We start from the raw sequence: 17988 nt of genomic DNA, 5'->3' as shown, positions 1-17988 counted from the left end.
CTGTTTCATTTCCTACTTCATGAAGCTTGAGTTTGGTATGATGATACCATAATAATGGTATTATTCTACACCTTTTGTGGATGAAAAACTGAGGCTGAGAAAGGTTACATAACTTGCTCAAATTTACTCAGCTTATAAGCATTAAGTCTGCCTGGCACCAACGCATACTGTCCAGAAGACAGTAGGTGCTCAGTACATGTTTATTGAATTGATTTGCTCTCTTCCACATGCTGTTCTAAGCCATCTGAATCACCATTTATCCCATGCCAAGACTCAGTCTCAGCGGAATCTGCCAAACTGATATCTTTGTTCATTCATTCATTCCACAAGCAATTACTGCGTTCCTGCAGTGTTCCAGGCGCTGTTTCGTGCTTGCTCAGTCCTGTCAGCCGTGTCCAGCTCTTTGTGACCCTATGGACTGTAGCCTGCCAGGCTCCTCTCTCCATGGCACTGACCAGGCCAGAATACTGGAGTGGCTTGCCCAGCCCTTCTCTAGGCCGTCTTCCTGACCCAGGGATCGCACCCACATCTCCCGTGTCTCCTTGCGCGCTCCAGGCGGGTTCTCTGCCACCAGTGCCCCCTGGTGAAGCCGAGGTGAAGGCACTGTCTTAAGCGCTGCTGTCAAATGCCACTGTCTCTTCCTTCTCTGAGAAAGGGATCCTCTCCTTCTGAGAGAGGAAGGCCCTCCTTCCTGCCAAGAGCTCAGACGCTCATGATGATCAGGTCATCATCCTGCTCCACAATCTGCCTCATCGGTAACCACTCTACTCAGTCTCTGCATCGCGGGACCTCCACTCCTTCCCACAGATGTCATCTGAAAAGACCATAGCCTCTCCCTCCACAAAGAATTTGCCGGCAAAACAACCAGTCTAACCATCCCCCTGGGGTTGCTCAGGCAGTAGCGAGCTACCCTCGTTATCCTCCATTATAAAAACATTCGCTGGAGCGCTCCTCTCTCTGCCGAGGCTCTCCCTCTGAAACGCTGTGGGACGGGGGTCTAAGCGCCTGCATTCATACTGAGAGCACTGACGTGACCCCCACTACATTCATCTCGGGCGCTTGACAGGTACTGAGAGTCCCGGGCCTCAGGGAACTGCGCCGGCCCTCAGAGAGCTCACGGTCTTGAGATGGAGGCGGACCTGTGAGCACACTGCCGTGCTCTGGGGCAGAGGTGTCAGGCCTGAGCCCTTTGCAGACAGGACGAGATGCATTTCACTTCAACTGCAGCAGGCCCACTGCAGCTACAGCATGGCCAACTCGAAGCCCCTCTTGCTGAAACGTCCCAATCCAGTGGATGTGAATTCCAGTCCCAGGTGAAGACAGAGGCCCCTGAGATGGTCTGGGGGGAAGTGATATACTCATGAAAGGTAAAGGGTATCAGTCAAAAGCATCAGCTATTTTGCTGTGGTTAGAGGAGAAGGCAGGGGAATCTGGTGAGGCTGCAGAAGAAACCCTGCTCAGATAGACCGGCCTGTGAGCCTCCTCCCCCCGCCCCAGACCCCCAGAGTCTGCCCCCTCCCTGCCTCAGTCCCCCCGTGGACCCCCTGCTGGAGCACACCTCTGTCTCCTGCGTCCAGATGCCCCACTGCCCCCAGGAAGCAGGACAGGCTGTGTCCAAGTGGGAGGCCACAGCTGAAAGGTGACTAGGGTTCACCAGGTGAAGAATGAGAGGAAGAGCCCCGCAAAGGCACAGCAGCAAGAGAACTACAAGGCACCGGGTGTCAGGCCAGAGGGCCTGCTGTGAGGGGGAGCAAAGGTCCTGCTGAGTGCTCCTGTGGGCGCTGCTATTTCCTCTCACACCCACGTTTTAGAAAGGGAGCCCGGTCGCGCTCTGAGCACCTGGTTCTTCTCTTATCTATTGGCATCGGGCACGGCCACAATGCTACCTGGGTTTCAAACCCTGGTTCTGGGGTGTGCTCCAGATCTGGCCTTCAGGGCAGCGTGGAGCTCAGGGGGCCTGGCTTCCTCCCTCCCCTGGGGATACCATCTATGTGTGCTTATTCTGAGTCAGGCAGGGACACCTGGGTTTGCTCATCCCACACTGGGCTCTGGTCAAGCACACAGCTGGCGTGCACACGGGCAGCTGCCCCATTAGTCAGCTGCCCCATTAGCTGCCCCTGACTCTCCTGTCTCTTTTGATAAGGCAGCGATGAAGAGAAGCAATTGGGGAAAGAGTTTACAATGAACATAGGCGTGGAGCGAGGATCCATTCATGGAGGTGAGGCGGCTGCGTGCCAAAGGGTTGCCTCAGAATGGCATCCACGAGGGCAGGACAGTCACACCATAGGCGAGCCTCAGAAGCCCCGAGGCCACCGAACACAACTGTCAGGCTGTCGGCCAGGGAGGACCTGGGTTAGCTTCTCTTTCAGACACTGTGGCATCAGTACTGAGAGTGCTTCTGCACACCTGCTCCAGGACACCTTCTGAGCCCGCTGGTGCCCACCCCACTGGGGGGACCTGAGGGCAAGCAGAATGCCCTTCATTCCACCCAGGGTGCCCCTCCCATGTTCCCAAGCTCCACGGACTTTGCCTTGAAAGATTCCAAACAACCTTCAAACATCCATCTGCAGCTGTGCCTTCCACCCTCCTGCACCCCCAGCCCAGCTGGCTGGCTATGGCCTCTTTCTGCATCTGCATTCCTCACCTGATTTCTCTACAGGCTCCCTGCAGGCGGACGGCTGGTCCCCAGCCTCGGGGACAGAGAACGCCTGTGAGTCCCTGAGTTGAAAGTGTACCCTCTTACACTGGGATTGTCACAGCTAACTAGTCTCTTTCCTCTTAGAACCTCTTTCCTCTTAGAACTTTTCCAAAGTGACTGGCACATCCGATACATGTTTCTTGCAGAAATGAATCTGAGAAATTCACAGGTCTGTTTACTGGGGAACATCTCCGTGCCTTGGCTCCATGTGTTATGCCCCCTGGAAATCTCCAAGAGGGGCTCCGACATGCAGGGGCTTCCTGAGGTATTCAACCTCCCGTCCCTCTTCCCGGAGCATCTGGTGGAATCAGTGCTCCATTTCGCGAGCAGCCACTGCCTCAGAGGGCACCACCATTCTCTCAGTCAGCCTGCGTTTACTGCGATGAGGCCAGTGGCTGATCAGTGCAGTGGACGCAGCCTGGCTTGGGATCCTAGGGGCCTGTGTGCTGCAGCCTCTGCTCTGCGTCTTTCTCTTACGGCCAAGGGTAAGCGACTTCACTTCTCCAGGCTTCAGGGCTTCCACCCTAATATTGGGATGGGAACTTTCCTGGTGGTCCACTGGCTAAGACTCTGCATTTCCAACACAGGGAGCCTCGGTTTGACCCCTGGTCAGGGAACTAGATCCCACATGCCACAACCAAAAGATCCCATATGCCACAACAAAGCGCAAAGATCCCGCATGCTGCAGTGAAGGCTCGGCACAGCCCAATGAACACACACACGTGGGATGATGTGCTGCCCACCTCACAGGGCTCTAAGAAAAAGATGGCATGAATTGACGTACGTGACGCACTCACAGGGACCGACACGGGGCCTGCACGGTTAAGGGCAGTCACCGGCATTATCGTCAGCGTCACGCTTTTGACATGAAGACGAAGAAGCAGCAGAAACGAGCGTAGTGTAAGGCAGTGTCTAACAACGATGCTTCAGACAGCTGGAATGACAGAGGAGCAGAGGGCAAAGGTCTCGAAAGGGTGAGCTCTGGGCAGGGCTTTGCAGGATTCAGAGGCACACACGGATGTGCTGGCAGGCAGGACCACGAGTGTGGCCGAGAAGCGGAGGAAGAGGAACAAAGAGGATGCTCACCAAGGCAACACAGTTCAAGAGAGCAGGAGGGAGGCCTGGAGAACAGGTGAGGAGGCGGAGCGAGCTGGAGAAAACGGCGGGAGCACTAGCTGAAGGCGGAGCAGGGAGGATCTGGAATGCAGGCGACAGGGTTTGGACTTCGTTGGATGAGGATTAGGGAACCAGTGAGCGAAGGAAGAGTAAAGTCCGAAAGGATTTTAAGAAAGAGCAGCTTGGAAACTGCTGCCCTTCAGGAGGCACTTAGATACCTATTTTCAGGAAATTTTTTTGGCGCAGGATGTGGTATAGAATGAGGGGCAGGAATGCCAGGGTGAGGAGGGAGTCCAACAGGGGAGCACCAGGAGGGGAGGGGCAGGGAGGACAGCAGGGCGAGACCTGAGGGCCTCGCATCGCTGAGGCAGACTTGACGGGACACAAAGACCAACCTCCCTGAACTGGGCCTGACCTGTGAATGGAGCCAGCATCCTGTTGTGGAAACCAGGGCCTACCTCACCGGCCAAGCGTCTGGAGTGGCTGGGCCTCCATTCTTCCAGTCCAGTGGGATTTTCTATGAAAACCTGTGACTGGTGGCCCTTGCGTCTGCCCCAGTGGCTCCCTCCCTGCGTGCTGGGGAGAGCCCCACTCACCCCACCACAGCTCTGCAGGGCCCTCCTGGGCGTCGGGGCCTGAGCCTCTGCTTGCTGGCCACCTGATGCGTGGCCAAGTCTGACGTTCAGACCTCCTGCGTTATCGCAGAAGCAGAAGTGCTGGGCCAAGGTGGGTCTCAGGCGTGCGCAGGGGGGAGGAGGAGCCCCTTGGGATGCACCCTGAGGGGGCTCTTCTGCAGGGAAGTAGGATTCCTATCCTTTAGAGAAAGGGACCACACTGACACCCAGCAAGAAAGTGCATTTTAGTCTTGGGCTTTCAGGGGAAAGCATGATGCAACACTGACCAAATCCGCTCAGCCAGCTCACTCCAGGCGTGTGAATCAGTGTCCCCAGCCTCCCATCAAGCCTCTGAACGAAGCCCAGGCAGACGGAACGAAGGTATCGTCATGGGGAAATGGGCTGGGGATTAGAGATGCTGGCCTGAGTCTCCAGCCTCATTTTTTACCTTTTTGAAATCCCCGCTCCTTTGATATTCACACAGCATCATGTCGAAGAAGATTGGGATGGTGGCTTTCCGGAGCTCAGCCTCAGGGATAAGTGTCATCTCTAATATGGGTCCCACCATGCCTGGGATGAAGCAGATTTTGTTCTGGCCTGAAAGAGAAGAGGGACATGGGCCCATGAAACCATTTTCGTGATTTCACAGGAGAGCCAGACCAAGCCTGGGAAAAGAAAAAAGGGAGGCTAACAGTAAAAACAAAAGTTAACACTTACACAGTTGTTTACCAGGAGCCAGGCACCATTTTGGACACTTTACATATATTAACTCGTGTAAATGATGCATGCATCATCCAAAACAAGCTCCGTTGTTAGGGATAATAACCCAGGCGTGTGGAAGGCACATTGCTGTTTACAAGGCTTTTCACCTGCATATCTCCTTTGCAAATAGGGCCCTAATGGAGTGTGTTAGTGATGGCAAATCACAGGGATACTTGAAATGATGTCTGTCTGCAGCACAAGCCACGTTTCTGAGATTTGGAAACATGCTTTTTTACCAACTGTTTTGTGAAAACAAGAAAAGCAAAATTTGCTGCCAAAAACCTGCTATAAAAGTATGGTCAGTGTAATAGTGGGAGTTAAAACATTGCTTTGTGGTCAGATCAACTACAGCTTCTTGTTTCTCCTTCCTCACTTCAAGGCTCTCCTGTGTCCCCTGCCCTGGCCCCTGGCATTGTCACCATGCTGGCCTGGTTCCAGGGTCACCAGCTCACCAGCCGCCTTATCACCAGGGCTGTGCTCCTGGTGCTCCTTTGTTGACGAGTTTTTCCTGCCCGTTCCTCAACATCTGCCCATTACCACCTGGCTTCCCATGGATAGATACACTTTTAAAAAGCCCTGCCACATGCCCACCCCACCCCTAGCTCCATCAGATGCCCTGCCCTGGCCAGTGGTCTGTCTCCTTAGCCAACTTGGCAACGATGGCTTCCTTTGATAGACAACAGCCTCTCCCACGGAGAGCTCTGTGAGAGCAGAGAGCATGTCTGTTCTTATGACATCTGTAGCGCTGAGCTTGGAGCATACTACCTCCATAAAATGTCCACTGAAGGAGGAAATAAATCCGTCTTGCTCTTATACTCACCGGAGAGTGAGTGACTTGGAGACGTGTCATAGACATGCAACTGCCATACCCACCTGCTGAGATGACCACAGGAAACACGTCTGTGTGGACTTCGTGGGGGTTCCCCTGGGGGCTCAGGGGCAAGGAACCCTCCTGTCAACGCAGGAGACACAGCTTCGGTCCCTGGGTTGGGAAGACCCCTTTCAGTAGGAAATGGCAACCCACTCCAGTACTCTTGCCTGGGAAATCCCATGGACAGAGGAGCCTGGCAGGGTACAGTCCATGGGTTTGCAAAAGAGTCAGACATGACTCAGTGACTAAACAACAACATTAGCAACACTTAGCACAGAGTCTAGGATAATCAGCCCCGGGGCAGGGCCAGTGAGGCCAAGTGGTGCAGGGCACTGAAGTTGGCTCTAGATTGCCTGAAATAGGTAAATGCATCTTCCATCAACTAGCTGTGTGATGGTAGGCAAGCTGGCCTCTTGAGGCCTCTGTGTCTTCACCTGCAATATGAGAGTAATAGGTATTTTTGCTTATCAAGCACCCTGGACAGTGGTTGGCACATAGGACACTTTGTATAGTGTTAGCTCTCACTGCTGTGATGTTTGGCCAAAATGAACCATGAAGGGCAGCCTTGTCGAGCAGAACTGACTAGACTCCTCAGAACACACACATCAGACGTGGCAGAGAAAGGGAAAGGGAGGGGCACTCAGGAACTGCGGGGATTTCCTGGGGAGCATGGGCAAGCCCATCCCAGCAACCCTGCCAGTGAAGCTGACACCCAGGTGTTTCATCGGCAGCTGTGTCTTTCTCCTCCTGACTCTCAGAGCCCAAGAAGCCCATCCTGCTTTTCCCCACTGTCAAGGTGCACACTGCATTGGTGGTCTTTGCCTGGGGGGCTCCTGGGGTGCAGAAACTCAGGCAGTATGGCATACAGCCTGGCATTGTTGCTTTTGATTAAAGCTGAGTAAAAGAGCCAAGAGGGAAGGCTGCAAGAAAATGAATTTTAGTTCCACCTAAATGAGGCTTAATGTTGGAGTGAGTGTTTCCCCAGAATTCAGATAAAAAAGGCATCATCTTAGGAATATCCTCAGTTAGTGAGAATGAAATAGTGAAGGCAGGCAGAGAGGTGAGTGAAATATGAAGACACTTTTCCAGGATACCAGCTTCATTATACAGTGTGTTTGGATTATACTCTGCATTGTTCCAAACAGAAAAAAAAAAATACTAAACTAGCTTTCTTGCAGATTTATAGTAACTGCTAATCTAGGTTTCTGATTTTGTCCTTCAAGATCCTTTAAACCCTCAGTGGGGTTTTAAAATTCAAAGTCGAGTGTAATAATAAGTAGCAGGTAAATGGGAAACTGTCAGATAAGCCACCACGGAATGGAGAAATTGTTTATGTGACAAAGGCCTTTAGAATACGGGAGGGCATTGGGTCTGATAAAGATATATTTGAGATGGTTTAAAATAAAGAGCAGACATGCCACAGACTAGGGATTTCCCAGGCACTTCTGACCTGCATTCTTTGCAGTCAGTTGAAGAGATGCTCAGAAGAATAAGGAAAGAGGAGAGACCATGATGATTTCTCAATGCAGTGTGATCTCAATGGCCCTTACAATGCTCCATAAAAAATTTTATTCATTTCCATCAGAAATGGAATTTGAGCACATTGGATTTTGTGTTCAAGTAATCTGAACGTGTGCCTTTATATACATAGATGTGCACACAGGCACACACACAGAGAACATATTTGTGGCTAAGTGAATGTGAACTCATTTTGGAAAAAAAAATTCTCATTCAAGAGACATACCTGCTATTGTTCTTGAAAAAAGGCAAGGAAGGGAATGGGTGAGAGGGTCTTTCTCACATAATGGAAGCTGAATCTCACTGGGAACAGATAGCAATTAGAAAAGGCTTTTAAAGTCCCAACACGTCAGTGGGATAAATCCAGGTGCTGGGTTGCCCAGGCTCTGGGGAAGGATCTGGCAGAATTGAGAGCACAGGGAGGAGCTGAGGTCTATGGGTGGAAAGCCGGCCGCCGTGCTCCCCTTCTGGTCTATGCAAGGGCCTCGCCTGTCCTGCCTCGCAAGGGGAGAGGTGAGATCGCAGGTGAATGTCTGAGAGCACTAGGAAGGCAGCCTGACAGGAAGAAACGAGAGAGAACAGGGGGAAGGAAGGGAGGAGGGCGGGGAAAGAGGAAGGGGAAAGACTGCCCTGGGGCCAGGCTGAGTGTGAAGGCAGGAGCACCCCTGGCCTCAGGAGGCTGACAGGAGGCCTGCGGTGCTCAGACTGGGAGCACAGACCCCGAAACGAGCAGGATGAGGGCAAGTTATCACCCTCTGGATTTCAGAGGTTTCTCCTGCAAGCCTCCTGGGGACTCTGAAATGAAGCTGGGTTGATCAGAAATGACGCCGCTCATTGAAAAGAGGAAGAAGGCATGCAGATCTCTGCCCCTCCATCTCAGGCTTGGGAAATGTCCCTCTAGGTACTGATCTAAGATAGGCGGTCGAGTCTCTCCTTGTGGCCCAGAATGTGCCTGGCCCAGCTTCCCTCCAGGCCCTGTAGAATCTCTGAGCCTGAAAACCTGCCTCAAACTCCTCCACCGCCACTTCAGACTGTGTGGCTTTGTGAAGAAGTGAAGTGCAGTTGCTCGGTCATGTCCACCTCTTTGCAATCCCCCGGACTATAGTCCACCGGCTCCTCTCTCTGTGGGATTTTCCAGACAAGAATCCTAGAGTGGGCAGCCATTCCCTTCTCCATGGGATCTTCCCAACCCAGGGATGGAACCCGAGTCTCCTGTGTTGCAAGCAGATTGTTTTACCCTCTGAGCCACCAGGAAGCTTTGTGTCTGTTACTTAATGTTCCCCAGCCTCTATTATCTCATCTGGGGTCTTCCCTGGTGGGTCAGTAGCTAACACTCCATGCTTCTAATGCAAGGAGGGTGGGTTCAATCCCTGGTTGAGGGATATCAATACCCCACATGTCATACGGCAGCGGCCAAAATAAATAAAAATATTAAAAACATATTATCTCATCTATTAAATGGAGATATAATCATAGTCCCTACCTGAAGAATTGTTGAGAAGCTTAAAACAAAGGGCTCTGTACAGGGTCTGGCTGGTTACAAAGGCTCAGCAAATGTTGGTGTTGAGTGTGGTGATGTCAATGCTGAGCAGCGCGAGCTCGGCCCAGGGTGAGTTGTGGGAAAAGCAATGTAAGAAGCTGCGGTCCAACCCCATGGTGCCCCCTGGGGCTTTTCACGGAAAGTCTCAGGCTGGTCAGTTTGTTCGTTTACTTCTAGAGTAAAGGGATGGCACGGAAGGAGGTTGGATCAGATGTATCTTATCTCCCACAGCTGACATGGCTGCTGCTGCTGCTGCTGCTGCATCGCTTCAGTCGTGTCCGACTCTGCGCGACCCCACAGACGGCAGCCCACCAGGCTCCCCCGTCCCTGGGATTCTCCAGGCAAGAACACTGGAGTGGGTTGCCATCTCCTTCTCCAACGGATGAAGGTGAAGTCGCTCAGTCGTATCCGACTCTTAGCGACTGCAGCCCACCAGGCTCCTCCGTCCATGGGATTTTCCAGGCAAGAGTACTGGAGTGGGGTGCCATTGCCATTACCAGCCTCCAAACCCTTCTCTCTCCCACTGAAACATGCTCTTAGGTCTCCTCAAAGACATCTGACAACCCCAGTCTGATCATGTTGTCCACAGCTACAGTCCTTGCATGGGTCCCCTTGGTCTGCAAGCCCATCTGGCCCGAAGCCCCGTCTCCACACCCTGCCTCCCCCTGCTCAGCTGCACCCCGCCCCGCGCTGCCCACCATGCTCGCCCCTCCTGTGCCCAACTCCACCCGAGCCCCACCACCACTGGCCCCACGAGCAAATGTTACTTGTTCTCTATCCAGTATGGAGGCCACTGGGCCACAGTGTCTTCGAGCAGCTGGAATTAGGCTAGTCCAAGTTGAGACGTGCTGTAAGTGTAAAAGACCCACTAGATTTCTAAGAAAGAGTTTCGGAAAGCAAGCCAAAAAAGGTAACCTATCTGAATAATGTTTTATGTTGGTTATATGTTGAAATGGTAACACTTTGGAATATGGAGTTAAATAAAATATATTGTTGACATTAATCTCACTGCGTTTTATCTTTTTAAAAAACGTGGATGCTAGAGCCTTTAAATCTAGACAGGTGGCTCACAGGCTTGTTCCCTAGGACGCCACAGCTCTGGGGCTCAGCACCCCACAGCCTTCACCGAGGCCGCCGAGCTCACTCACTAGGCGGGAGTCCTTTATGCACTCTCTGGGTGCCGCAGCTTCTGCTCTACAGCTAGCTTCCTGTACAACCACAATTAAATAGCTCAGCAGACAGTTTACTATTCAGTGCAAGGCCGTGAGGTTGGGGGCTACGTCTCTAACTACAGCTGTCTTCGGTTGCAGCCTCAGCCACTAGCACAGTGCCTGACTTTTAAGGCTACTTGTCTTCATTTCCGGTTGCTGCTGTTACAAATCACCACAGGCAGTGGCTTAGCACAACACAAACTAATCTTATAGTTCTGGAGGTCAGAAGTCTGAAGTGGGTTTCTCCGGGCTGAAGTCAAGTGTGAGCAGGGCTGAGTTCTTTCTGGAGGGTCTGAGGAAGAAAACCGTTTCCTTCCCTTCTCCAGCTTCTAGAGGTCGCCCGCATTCCTTGGCTCATGGCCCCTTCCTCCATCTTCAAAGCCAACAGTATTGCTTTTTCTAATCTTTCTCCAACTCCCCTGCCTCCTTTCTTCACTTCTAAGGCCCCTGTAATTGCTTTGGGTCCATCTGGACAGTCCAGGATACCCTTACCATCTTCAAGATCCTTAATCATGCCTAAAAGTCCACTTTGCCATGTAAGGTAATTTATAAACAGGTGCTGGGGTTAGGACTTGGGCGCCTTTGGTAGGTAGTATTCTGCCTATCACTATGCTCAATATTTGTTGCTAAATGAATAAATGGATGGTTGGTTGGATGGATGGATGGGTGGGTGGATGGATGGATGCCTTTCTAATCCCATTTCCTATTTCTGCCCAGCAGCTTCTCCCTAACTCAAGGAAGTCATGTCTGCTTAGGCTGACTGTTCACTTGGAATAGTTGCCGCCCTTTCAACTCTGACCACCCTGGGGTCTAATTCAAGAGCCACTGACTCAGTAGAGCCTTCCTCTTTGCCTCAACTCCTGAGTCTCGACCACACATTTCACATTAAGGAATGTGCTCTTAGTTTGTTCTTCAGACTCTCAGTTTGTCCTATGTTTAGAGCTCAATGGTGGGCTTTTCCAGGGAGGGCAGGGACCATGCCTTATACGTCCCCAACTCTCTCATCCTTCCCTGGTGCTTAGCGCTGAGCTGGGCCCTCCATCGATGCTGAAAAAGTGACGGTTCAGTTGCTCTCACAGCTCTGCCGGGAGCGACCTCCCCACATGGAAGGCCATGATGCCAGCCACTGGAATTTATCTTTCTCTCTCATGAAGACTGTTAACACAGCAGACCGGCATCAACCCCAGTGAACATGGTCTGGTTAAGCACAAAGTCATTTTCACAAAATGTGCATTGCTTCTCTCCTAGCGGAAATCAGATGTTATGATGCTACATCTATCAGGGAAAGTCCTTTATATGTGGCATTATCCCAGGATCCAAACATACAAAGAGCATTAACCCTTTAGTGGCTGGGTCCCGGTACAGATCTTTCTCTCTATTAAGGCCTCCTTGCATGTACTTCCCTCACAAAAGTGCACACGCACACACACACACACACAAACACACTTGTCTAGACTTTTCCTTGAATAGTCTTCCAGACCGAGATTATCTTTGCAATTAGCTATCTTATAATCACAGGGCTGCTCAAATCATTCTTGATGAGAAGAAGATGATGATGCTGATGATCACGGTGATGAAGCCCTGATTGCTTTGGGCATTAAAACAAAATTTTAAAACTTAACAGGCATTATGATTTACTCATTATCAGTAGTCTTTGGAAAACATAGTTTACTATTTCACATACTTTGAAAATATCTTGCATATTCTGGAAAAAAAAATATTAGTAAGAACACTGGACTTCAGGTCGAGTCTGGCTCTTTTGTCTCAGCTGAGTCACTGATTTGCTGTTGACCTTGGGGATGTCCTTGTATTTCTCTGGGCCTCAGTGACCTCGCCTATAAAGTCAGGGCACTGAATTAGATGATACATCAGATAGGGTAGTAGCAGAAATCTGATCTCCCCAGCTAAACTAAGTAAGCTCTGTTCAGTTTTCTTCCTTAAGACAGTCAGCCCAGAGCTGCTTCTCCGTCCTTAGGGTGTGACTCTTCATGGCTTCAAGGTGGCTACTGTGCCTCCAGGCATCTTATTCTTTCCCGGAAAGGAACGAAGGGAAAGACTACAAGCAAAAAAATGTGCTATGCTCACTGCTATGCCCTCCCTTTCATTTTAATTAGGAAAATTTTTTTCCTGAAACCCCAAGAAGTTTATTTCTGTTGCTTCTCAGAAATCATGTTGGGTCACATGGCCATCACTAGCTACAAATCATTGTTAACTGGACAAATTGTGATCATGGAAAAAAAAAAAGAAAACAAACCAGGGATCAGTTAGCTAGAAAAAAGGATGGAATGGCTATTATGTGGGCACTCAGCCAGGTTTGCCACTGATAGCGTCCATGTTTCACTCTGTCTTGGATGCTTCACAAATTGCACTTTAAAACTCATCATTACCCGATGCAGTGTTCTCACTACACTGGTCCCCCATGTATACAGCACTTGGTTCTGGTTTGGATTAGCAGATTAACCTCATTAGCTTGCTGGAGAAAGCCTGCTAATGCCAGCATCTGGCAGAATGCAAAGTGGGATGGGGCTGGGGACCCATCCATCCACTCCGCCTCCTCTTTCTGCTCCCCTACCCCTGAAGAAGACAGGCAAGGAGAAGGCAGCCAGGTAACTAAGGAGCAGCAGGAAAGTCCCTTCAGGCCAATACGCCTTCCTCTTCCAAGGAGGCCAGGCTAAGAGACGAGGAGATGGCCATCCCTGCAACAGAACTTTTTCCTTTTTGTTTCCTACAGTGCACATCTGTGTCTTTGTTCGACTTCTCCATAACTCCATGAACATTTTACTTTGGGAAACTCTGCCTCCCTTGATGGGTGTAGGCTTGGTGGGGACATTGATGGAGCGGTCACCCAAGGAAGAACAATAGAAAGGTGTCTCCTAGAGACTGGACCTTTAGCAGAGTGATGTAGGGATAGAACATCCTAAAGGCAACATCACACCACCTGCCCTGGATCCTTGAGTGGCTCTAATCCTACCCTTCACAGCCCATTTTCCCTTGCCCTTCCAATCAGTACCTTCTCCAATTAAGGCAGCCACAGTCGGCATCTCTTTCTTGCAGCCCCCAAACCCTAACAAGTATATCTTTGAATTCCGCTAATTCACCCTGCAGGTACTTGAATACAGCAAGGGGTCCATGACGCTTCTGGACAGACACACCAGTGTGCCTGTGCTGCTGTTGCTCGCTGTCCCACTGCTCAGTCATGTCCGACTCTTTGCAACTCCACGGACTATAGCAGGCCAGGCTCCCCTGTCTCGAATCCACCTCTCATCCACTCCGTGATGCTGGACACACACTCTCTGCCTCTCTGTGCCTCAGTTTCCTTGCTGGTAAACCGGTGGGTTGGACAGACCTGTAGCTTCACACTATTCTCTGAAGTGCTTAAGGGTTTCTCCCAGAAAATCTGCAGGGATCTCCTTAGGAGCTCAGGAGAGTAGCTCTACCCACCCTCCCGCCCCCAACCCTGCCCGTTCCACTTCAATTAGAACAGCTTGGCTTTCATCCAATTTCTGTATTGAGCAGGGTATATTCTTTTTATTGGTCCTCAGCTAAAAATAAACATTTGAAAAATGCTGGACAATATGCTCTCGAAAGGGCCCTTCCAGTTCTGATGTTCTGTGATTCTAAGCGGGTAGAGTATTTGGTAACATCTTTTCATTCATCAGCATAATTGGGAGCGCAGAAGCTCCTGCCCAAACAATCTATATCTAAATAAAATCTTCTGTGTGCAAAACAACGGCAATGAAGGACATTCAGAAAAGCGCAGGCTGTGCGGAGGAACCGGAAACAAACAAAGCACAGATCCCTGTTTTGCAATCCTGGCAACACTTGGGATGTAGGTCTGGGAGAGGAAGCCCACCACGGCTTCACCTTGTCTCTGCTGTCGCAAAGCAGAGAAGGCAAACTCATCTGCAGGCTGAGTCTGGGCCCCTTGCTTCATTGGACACATTTGGTGCTTTTAAAACTTTCAACTAGTTACCACCAATATTAATAAATTAGAAAATGCATTGAAAAGTTATGTTTCTAGGCTTCTTTTGATAAACTGGAAGCTGTGGCAATGTCCGCCTTGCATTCTAATAGGACAGCAGCCAACCAGGCAGGACAGCAACTGCTCCTTCCAGCCGGGGTGCACCCGCCTCAGTCTGCAGCCCCACGGCTCCCTCCCAGACTCCTGCCCCACGGCCAGATGCTGGCTACCACCGGCACTGTGCACTTTTCTCCTATGGCATGGTAGTGGTAAATGACATACATAATGTTTCTTTTATCCCTATCATTATCCAAAGCAGAGAAACAAAAAAAAAATGCTGTTCCAGAAACACAGGGCAGAGATGGTGTTTCTTTTGGTGATGGCTTGCAAAAGAGGGGAGTTTCATACACACACACACATACACACACACATGTATACACACAGAGGATATTTGGTAATGTCTAGGGTTTCCCTGGTGGCTCAGAGGGTAAACAATCTGCCTGCAATGCAAGAGACTCCTGATCCCTGGGTCAGGAAGATTCCCCTGGTGAAGGGAATGGCAACCCACTCCAGTAATTTTGCCTGGAGAATCCCATGGATAGAAGAGCCTGGAGGGCTACAGTCCATGGGGTCATAAAGAGTCAGACGTGACTGAAATGACTTAGCGTGCACGCAAAGACATTTTTGGTTGTTACAGCTAAGGATGCTGTCGTTAACAGGGTGAAAGTGATGATAAAGCTCTCCCATGGGTGTGGCCTCCACGGCTTCCCACTGCCAGTGTGTGCCCTTCCAAGCCTCGCAGACACCCTTGGGAGATGGCGCTGTCTCCCCAAGCTGGGCCAGTGTCACTCGGGCCCCTGCTCTGTGCCTCACAGCGTGCAAATGACAAGGCATGGCTCCCGGCAGAGGTGGAGTCTGTTCTGGGTCCGGACCCCCAGCTCTCCCTTCAGTTTTGGGAACCAGTCTATGACCCTCCTCCTCCCAGCATGTGCTCTTGACCTGAGTGCAATGCTGCCAGCAAACACAGCCCAGGCAGATGTCCACCTGCTTTGCCCACGATGAATGCACCTTGCTAGGAAGGGCGAGGAACAGCTGTCCAGGAAGTCAGATGGGACTGATAGACGCTAAGAGGTCTGGGGAGGTGATTTAGGTTGAATCCAACAGGCAGGCAGAGTCCTGCTCTACTGAACAGAGTCCACATCTAAGACGAGCACAGAGCAGGTCAGCAGCAGAGTCAAGGAGGGCACACGAAATAGGAGGTGAAAAGAGCTCGCTACTGCCCATTCATCCTTACTGCACAGATTTATGGAGCAGGATTCAGGCCTTGGGCAAGGTGTGCAGCCCCCATCCTCCTGAAATCAAAACCAAGCTCTGCGGCTCGCTACTGTTTCATCTCAAGCAAGCGCCTTCCCTCCGAGTTCCCTGATTGATAAAATGAGGGGGAAATGTTTCCATCTTGTAGGAGGTGATGTGCAGATTAAATAAAATCTCCTTGTACAGGGCTGACTCAGACTCTCAATAAATGTCTTGCTGACTCCATCTCCCCTTCCTTCCTCCCATAGGTACCACTCAGCTTGCCCAGGATTCCTGTAGCTCACTGAAGCAGGGACAGCTTCTGGGGTCACCTTCCAGCTCAAATCATATCACAGGAGAACCTCGACTGCCACAGAATCAATTCTGCCCCATGAGTTTGGAGGGCCTTCGGCAGATCACAACATCACGTAAGAAGCAGGATGCAGAATGCGCACCAATCAGCAGGAAGCACACGTGATGGGGGAGGCCGTGCATCCCCACAGCAGTCATGCTCTTTCTCCTTGCAAATTCCAGTTTGATTTCTTAACCCCTCAGGGGCATCAAGGAGAAGCGGATCGACAGCTGTCCTAGGGGATGGGAGGTTGGGAAGGGCACTCTCTCTCATCAGGCACTTATTAAAGACCTGGGGTGTGTACAGTGATAAACTGTTATTTCAAGCTTCCTCTGCTGAAACCCCCACGGCCCTCCAACAGATGGTCTTCAAGAAGGAGCCTGGCATGTGCACACGTGTCTGTCTGAATGCCTGTGCCTACTCACCAAGCTTGTACCACATATCACGGATGGAGAAGCCAATTAGCCGTCTCATGTCCCCGTACCTAGGAGAAACAAAAAAAAATGTCTGCTTCAGGCATCACCTCAGAGATTCTCACAAACCTCCCCCCTCCTTTTCAGGAGCTCCAAATGAAACCTACTTATTCAGGATTTTGTTGTATTTGGCGTGCGAGAACTGCTCCAGCTGCAGAGAATCCTGAGTGATAAAGGCCACTGCCAGATGAAAATAGTTGTTCCACAGCTGTAAACGGAAGAATGGAGAACTGTCATGGGGAGTGCCGAAGTGGGGACGCATATTAAACGCTGGGTAATGTGAATAATTTATGAAGATGGCAGAAGATAGAGGCAGAACCAGTTTAATTCTGTGCACTGCAATTTTCTAACTGGCACTGACTCTGAAATTAACATTCCAGCCAAAGGAGGACAATGGATGGATTTCTCTGGGCGCTGACCATGTACGTCCTCTCTCTGACAACAGGATTTGGGCAAGGAGAAAGATTTTAGGGCCACTCTTTTTTTATTGCTGTTGTTTTGCTTCATTGTTTTTCTGGAAAATGAATAACTCAGCCCAGCTGGGTGCCCTGGTGAGGTGGTTCTCTGCCCTAGAATTAGGGGGCAATAAGGGATAAGGACTTCAGAGACTCTCATATCAATTCTAAAAGAAATCAACCCTGAATATTCACTGGAAGGACTAATATTAAAGCTGAAGCTTCTGGTGCAAAGAACCAACTCTTTGGAAAAGACCCTGATGCTGGGCAAGATTGAAGGCAAAAAAAGAAGGGGATGGCAGAGGATGAGATTGTTAGATAGCAACACTGACTCAATGGACATGAACCTGAGCAAACTCCAGGAGATACTGGAGGACAGGGAAGCCTGGTGTGTTGTAGTCCATGGGCTCACAAAGAGTTAACAACAACAGTGTCTCTGGAAGTCTTTCCTGATTCACCTGGCAGCAGAGGACCAGCCTGCCGCCTATTCCATCTTAGAATATGTCGCCTTCTCCTTCCCTTTAGCTCTGTGGTTTTGAAGTTTGGTCCTGGACCAGAAGCACCGACATCACCTAGGGACTCGTTAGAAATGGAGGTTCTCTGGCCTCACTCCAACCTACTCAATCCAACCCCAGAAATCCATGTGTTCACAAGCACTCCGATGATTCTCATGCTCATTTGCGTTCAAGGACCACTGAGGCCCAGCTGATAAGCAGGCGTACCGTAATTTTAACATTTACGCGATCTCTTGGTGCTAAATACAGAGACTAGAACCCGCTTCACCCGCTCATGGTGAAACAGGTCCAGCAAAGTGCGCAGCAGAGGGCAAGTGCTCCAAAGCTCAGCAGGAGTGGCAGTGACATTGGCGCAGGCCACACACAGAGAGGTCGAGACTCACACCAAGGTCCTGTGGAGCCTCAGTGAACCCACCTGCAAAGGGCGGGGGGAGGGGGGAGGGTGGCGGCTAGCTCTGTATCCACCCCAGAGGACTGTGGTAAAGATGATGTGCTTAAATCCAGAGAGATGACATGGGGGGGAGGGGGGAGGGGGGTTCATGTTTGGGAACTCATGTACATCCGTGGTGGATTCATGTCAATGTATGGCAAAACCAATACAGTATTGTA

General features: G+C 50.7%; 1 protein-coding gene across 1 annotated transcript in view; it reads right to left on the bottom strand.

Annotated features, from left to right (window-relative positions):
• DOCK2 (dedicator of cytokinesis 2) overlaps positions 1–17988 on the bottom strand; it is a 448493-nt gene that overhangs the window by 62949 nt on the left and 367556 nt on the right. The window contains exons 30-32 of the mRNA XM_052659358.1: positions 16517–16617; positions 16362–16420; positions 4877–5025 (exon numbers count right to left, since the gene is read on the bottom strand). Coding sequence (XP_052515318.1) covers positions 4877–5025; positions 16362–16420; positions 16517–16617 — 309 coding nt within the window. The remainder of the gene's footprint in view (positions 1–4876; positions 5026–16361; positions 16421–16516; positions 16618–17988) is intronic.

This window comes from Budorcas taxicolor, chromosome 20, assembly GCF_023091745.1.
Source record: "Budorcas taxicolor isolate Tak-1 chromosome 20, Takin1.1, whole genome shotgun sequence".
NCBI classification, from domain to species: domain Eukaryota; kingdom Metazoa; phylum Chordata; class Mammalia; order Artiodactyla; family Bovidae; genus Budorcas; species Budorcas taxicolor.
This window is presented reverse-complemented; position numbering and strand designations above follow the sequence as displayed.